This window comes from Spinacia oleracea, chromosome 1, assembly GCF_020520425.1.
Source record: "Spinacia oleracea cultivar Varoflay chromosome 1, BTI_SOV_V1, whole genome shotgun sequence".
Lineage (NCBI taxonomy): Eukaryota > Viridiplantae > Streptophyta > Magnoliopsida > Caryophyllales > Amaranthaceae > Spinacia > Spinacia oleracea.
The window spans coordinates 26,432,788-26,438,121 of record NC_079487.1 but is presented as its reverse complement, the minus strand read 5'-3'; the positions used below and the strand labels follow the sequence as shown (position 1 = coordinate 26,438,121).

The following is a 5,334-nucleotide window of genomic DNA, read 5'->3' as shown; positions in this document are numbered from 1 at the left end:
GTGAAACAACTTCAAAAAACTCATTATTACATTTCACTCAAGGGGTAATCAAGCATTTTGAAGTGGATTACCTAAGAAGTCTACAAATGAAGACTTAAGGAGGATCCTTTATCAAAATGAAATGCGCGGATTTCCAGGCATGATCGGTAGTATTGATTGTATGCACTGGGAATGGAAGAACTGCCCTACCGCATGGAAAGGTCAATACCAAGGACGCGGCGGGAAAGCGACCCTAATTCTTTAAGTTGTTGCAGATCAAGATCTATGGATTTGACATTCATTTTTTGGTATTCGTGGTTCATGTAATGACCTTAATTTTTTGCAAGGTAAGACACCTCCTATAAATTTCCAGGTGAATGGGCATGAATACAACATGGGGTACTACCTCACAGATGGTATTTATCCAAATTGGGCTACGTTCATTCAAGGATTTTCTCGTCCCCAACTTGAAACGGTAATGTTGTTTGCTGATAGACAAGCGCATGTTCGTAAGGATGTTGAACGTGCGTTCGGAGTTTTGCAAGCAAGATTCACCATTGTACAACAACCATCTCTTGCTTACGATGAAGATGTATTAGGCGACATAATGAAGGCTTGTATCATTTTACACAACATGATAGTTGATGATGAATGAGATACGTATGTCCGAGTTGATGTGTTACGGAGGTACTACGAAGACCTTTCGAGCTTAACCGTAACAATGAATAATAGTGAACCTTTTGAGTTTCAGACTGTATAAGCCTTACTTGGGGAGAAGAACAACTTTGCGTAGCAGTCAAACTCATCACTCTTTGAAAGAGGATTAATTGAGCACAACTGGCAAAAATATGGAGGCAATAATCATTAAACTCATGCCTCGAATAAGAGTTGTCATTTTAGTGGTTGCGTTTGATTTATCGTATTTTAATTATTTTTTTATCATGTGTTGAACGTACTTTACTTTGGCTTTATGATGTTTTAGTACATAACATAGTGTTTTTAGTTGTTGTAATGTTCTAGTTATCCGAAACTTTTCTTATTTTTGTCAATATATTATGTATTTTATTTAATTACGTCCCTTTATGTTATTTACATTTATAAAATATTTTCAATTAAAGTTATAGTATTAAAAATATATAAATATCGAACTATATATAAAAATAACGTAAATTAAATAATTTATCTTAATTAATTGTTAGAATTCATTTAAGTTATTAATATAATTGAATAAATACAAAATAGATGGAGTATGCGATAGATAGAAAGTGTGGTGTGGTTTAGTGAATAGTCACTAGTAGAGAAAAGGCCAAGTGCTTGGGGGAAAATGCCCTCATGTGCTGGTGATTATGCCCCCATCACTTGGAGGTGAAGCACTTGATAAGATTTCAAGTGCTTGGGTGCTTGGGGTTTATGCAAAACCCCAAGCACTTGATATGTAAAATGCTTAGATTTTAAGGAAAACCCGAAGCACTTAATTTGTAAAGTGCTTGGGTTTTAAGGAAAACCCCAAGCACTTGTATCCGGGAAAAAAAAGAAAAAAAAATTATATTATTTTTGTAATAATAAAGCTTTAATGATAAAATAAACAATAAAATATAGATAAATGTACTCTTTCTTATTAAAATTATATTCATAATACAAATAAGACGAAATTTTTTTTCCTCAGTAACTGTCGCTGATGTTAAACAGAAGGGGGGAAATACTCAACCCCTTCGAAGCCTGGGGTTCTGGCTTTAATTGAGAAGGTATGAACGACCTATCATTTAAAACTTGGAGTGCAACAAAAATAATGACCATAACTAAACGCAAGTTGCAATAATTTCAGGCAACACCCACATTAGCAGCAGCATACTAAATCTCCACAGCGGTTACAATCCCAGTCATGTGCTCGTCGAGTTTAAGCGCCGTTACAAATCCTATGGCCATTACTGCAGGGGCTGCTGGTGTGGTATGTACTCTTCAGACTCTGGACTGTATCTTTAAAAATTACTTCACTTCTTAATAGATGACGTGTAGATGTAAGATTTTTCACATGATTAATCCATTTTCCACTTGAAAAATAGGGTGTTGGGTCTACAGTTAACAAGCTTAATGATGTAGTGGCGATGATTGTTGAGGTTCGAAGTCTTGCTGATGCGCTGGCCTCAACTCAGAAGCAAACAAATCTGGATCAAGAGATAACTCTAAGGTGTCTGTGATTTATAACACCACCTAGAATTCCATCAGCGACAGATAGAGAGAGAACAAAACCAATAATAAGCTTAGTAACTGCAGGCACAATCTGAGTACAGAGAGAAACAATTAGAAGCAAAGACTGAAGTATTATCGAAAATTGTCAACTTCAATATAAAAATTATTACTCCCTCCGTCCCGGAATACTCGACCCGGTTTGACCGGCACAGAGTTTAAGGGACTTGAATTGACTTATTTAATTTAATAGGTAGTAGTTGATAGTGGGGTATTATTTTAATGTAGTTAGTGGGAGGTGGGTTAAGAGGTGGGGTTGGGAGAGAGTAGGGGTTGAATTTTTAATTATTTTTTGTATAGAGTAGGGGGTAGGTGGGTTAATAGGGGTGGAGTGAGAAATAATATAATATTGTTAGAATATTTCCATTTTTAGAAACAGGTCAAGTATTAAGGGACGGCCCGATAAGGAAAACAGGTCAAGTATTCCGGGACGGAGGGAGTAATAACAAGGTCTTACTGGCATGACAAGATAAACAATCCTTGTATCGAAAATCAAGGAAGGGAGATCAGGTGGAGCAGTTCTTGGTCTTCCATATCCTTTAGCTCCACTACGATACATGGTAATGCTCATACTGTATTTTGATGCACCCCTATCATCCATACCTCTAGCACTCCACATCCCACCATTATCTAAATAATTTCTCGCAGATGAGATACTTTGCTGCAAAATGTTCATTCAAAACGTCAGACCTAGCTGATAAACTGAATCACAGAGTTAAACTGTCAAACAACAATTATAGATAAATGTATACAGTGTACCTCCGTCACTTTCTCTAACTGTCTGCGGACTGGATTATCCTCTGTCATTAACATGGTTATAAGACAATAAAACAAAAGCGAGACAACAAGAATAGAAACTTACATTTCCCATGGCAAGACACCCCTTGTCAAACAAGAAAACAACCCCCAAGATGGTAAAGAAATGCCAAATCCAGTCAATCCAAGTCCAATCTCTGTTACCTTTCACGTAGCAAGAATATACAATACTTAGCTTCTCCGGCAATATCTCATCAATCCTAAGAAGTAGATATGCAATACAGAAGGAGGAGAAATACAATTGCGAAATACAATTGCTCAATTATACATCAATTAAAATATAAGGCTGTGTATAAAAGACCACTAACCAAAACTAAGGGCAAGGCGAATCCTTATACCCAAGTGGACCCTTAAAAAAAATCAACATTCGACTTGCAGACACATAAATATGATTCACATTCTCCAAAATAGAGCCGAAAGTAGGCCAGACTCCCGCGAATGCACAACACATCACCAACTACTAGGATCTCCATTACACCCTTCCCATGAATCTGCCATTCTAAGATCTTAATTTAATCAAACAATCTGCATATTCATCACTAGGATAAGATAGTATTCCCCACATCCTGGATGTCGTCTTGAACTTAAACCTATACACTAGATTAAGACGGTTAACCATAATCGGGCAATAAATTAACAGGTTTGACTCTGACATCCGCAGTCTGTATCAAAATCAAATTATATCCCCCCCTAACATTACAAACAGCCAGTCACACATCATCCCTCTCTATATCCCTCAAAAACTCTCAATTATCTCTGATAAAAGGGATACTCAATTAAACACGCGAACCACAAGAAAATGACAACAACGTTATCCAATTCACAATCTCCGCGGCAACCCAAACAACATGATCATGAAATTGATCAACAACAACTGAAAATTAACTCAATTAACAGCAATTAGAGTGATCTCTTTGAAAACCGGAAAACCACCAATCTCAATTATGAACGATAAAGGAACTTAAGAAAGTGCAATAATCTTAACAAAAATCAACTAATAATGAAACATAAGTCAGCATACACTTACTTTTTCTATCATCCATCTCAAATGACGCCATTTTGTTGATTCCAAATGTCAAATAAGTGAATTTCGCGGATAATTCTACAAGAATTAGGTTTCCCAACAAAAACGAAGACCAAAACTGAACCTGACAACAATCTGGGTATCACCAATTTCACCAGTTCTTGTGAAATTTCTACTTTTCTCAGTGTTTAGTTGGAGAAGATAGAAATGGGTAATCAAGAAAATGATAATATGTACCAAAAATAAACCTCCAGCAATTGAGGGTTCTCAACATTTGTACAAACAAAAGCTATCAACCCATTAACATACCTACAAATCGAAAACTTATAACCAGACTAACGAATCATTAAAATCAATTTCTAGGTGCTTTTTTTTTCATTGAATTTGAACTTGTGAATTTTGCAGAATGAGAGAGAGGAACAATAATCATTACCAAATTATTGTCGTTTTTTGACAAGAACAATTCCGGTATAACCAGGTCCGATTAACAAGAGAAGTTGAGATACGCCTAATCTAGCTTGCATCGCCATTGAAGCTGACGAGTTTCGAGATTCACGAAGAACCCTAATTCGTATATATAAGAAACGAACATTATCAGTTTATAAGAAACAAAAGTTGCAAAATTATTAACAAAATTAATGGTGGTTAATACAATTAACTGGTGGTTAATCCACTAATGGATATTTTTGAGGGATAAAAATCAAATTTGCAGAACAAAATTAACAAAACTGGCGAGAAATAACAAAATTGCAGAACATAGACCTTGAGGTGGCCAGTGGAAGGAGAGCCAGAGACGGCGGAAGTGCGCACAGGAGAGGGGAGGAGATGAGGCGGTTGCTTTTGCTTATGGAAAGGAGGAGGAAACGCAGGTGGCGGTGTTGGGGCAGCAAAGCAGCGAGAACCGAGAAAGAAAGGGTGTGTGAACAAAAGGCGGGATATGAAATTGGAATGGGTTGGAAATTTTTGCAAATTAACCTATGTGATGTTGTGAAAAGGGAGGTCTAAGTGCTTGGGGTGAATGGTAAACCCCAAGCACTTGTAAAATTTTCAATTTTGTGCTTGGTGAATAAATAACCCCAAGCACTTACTCGATTATTTTTTAGCTTCAATCAAGTGCTTGGGGTTTCTCTAAAATCCAAGCACTTGGCTCAAAGCACTTGAGGTTTTTTCTACTAGTGAGTAAAAGTAAAAGTGGTGAGAAATTTTTTTAGTTCATTGGTGGGATGAATTTGTTGTAGAATTTTTTTTTGTGAGGAAGGTGATGTGGA

General features: G+C 36.5%; 1 protein-coding gene across 9 annotated transcripts; it reads right to left on the bottom strand.

Annotated features, from left to right (window-relative positions):
- Window positions 1-1,575: 1,575 nt before the first annotated feature.
- LOC110777120 (ATP-dependent Clp protease proteolytic subunit-related protein 1, chloroplastic-like) lies at window positions 1,576-5,104 on the bottom strand. 9 transcript variants are annotated; one of them, XR_002530333.2, is made up of 5 exons: window positions 4,829-5,104; window positions 4,070-4,630; window positions 3,089-3,186; window positions 2,986-3,026; window positions 1,576-2,887 (listed from the first exon to the last, which is right to left on the bottom strand). XR_002530333.2 is itself a non-coding variant. In XM_056835189.1 (5 exons), the coding sequence occupies exons 2-5, from the start codon at window positions 4,098-4,100 to the stop codon at window positions 2,150-2,152; spliced, it is 444 nt and encodes a 147-aa protein (XP_056691167.1). In that variant the 5' UTR covers window positions 4,101-4,630; window positions 4,829-5,104; the 3' UTR covers window positions 1,576-2,149. The 9 variants fall into 9 exon arrangements, 5 of the variants coding, with proteins under 5 accessions (XP_056691167.1, XP_056691171.1, XP_056691170.1 ...); XR_008926417.1 differs by having other exon boundaries at window positions 4,500-4,630; window positions 4,829-5,103; XR_008926418.1 differs by having other exon boundaries at window positions 3,089-3,179; window positions 4,500-4,630; window positions 4,829-5,103.
- Window positions 5,105-5,334: the final 230 nt, after the last annotated feature.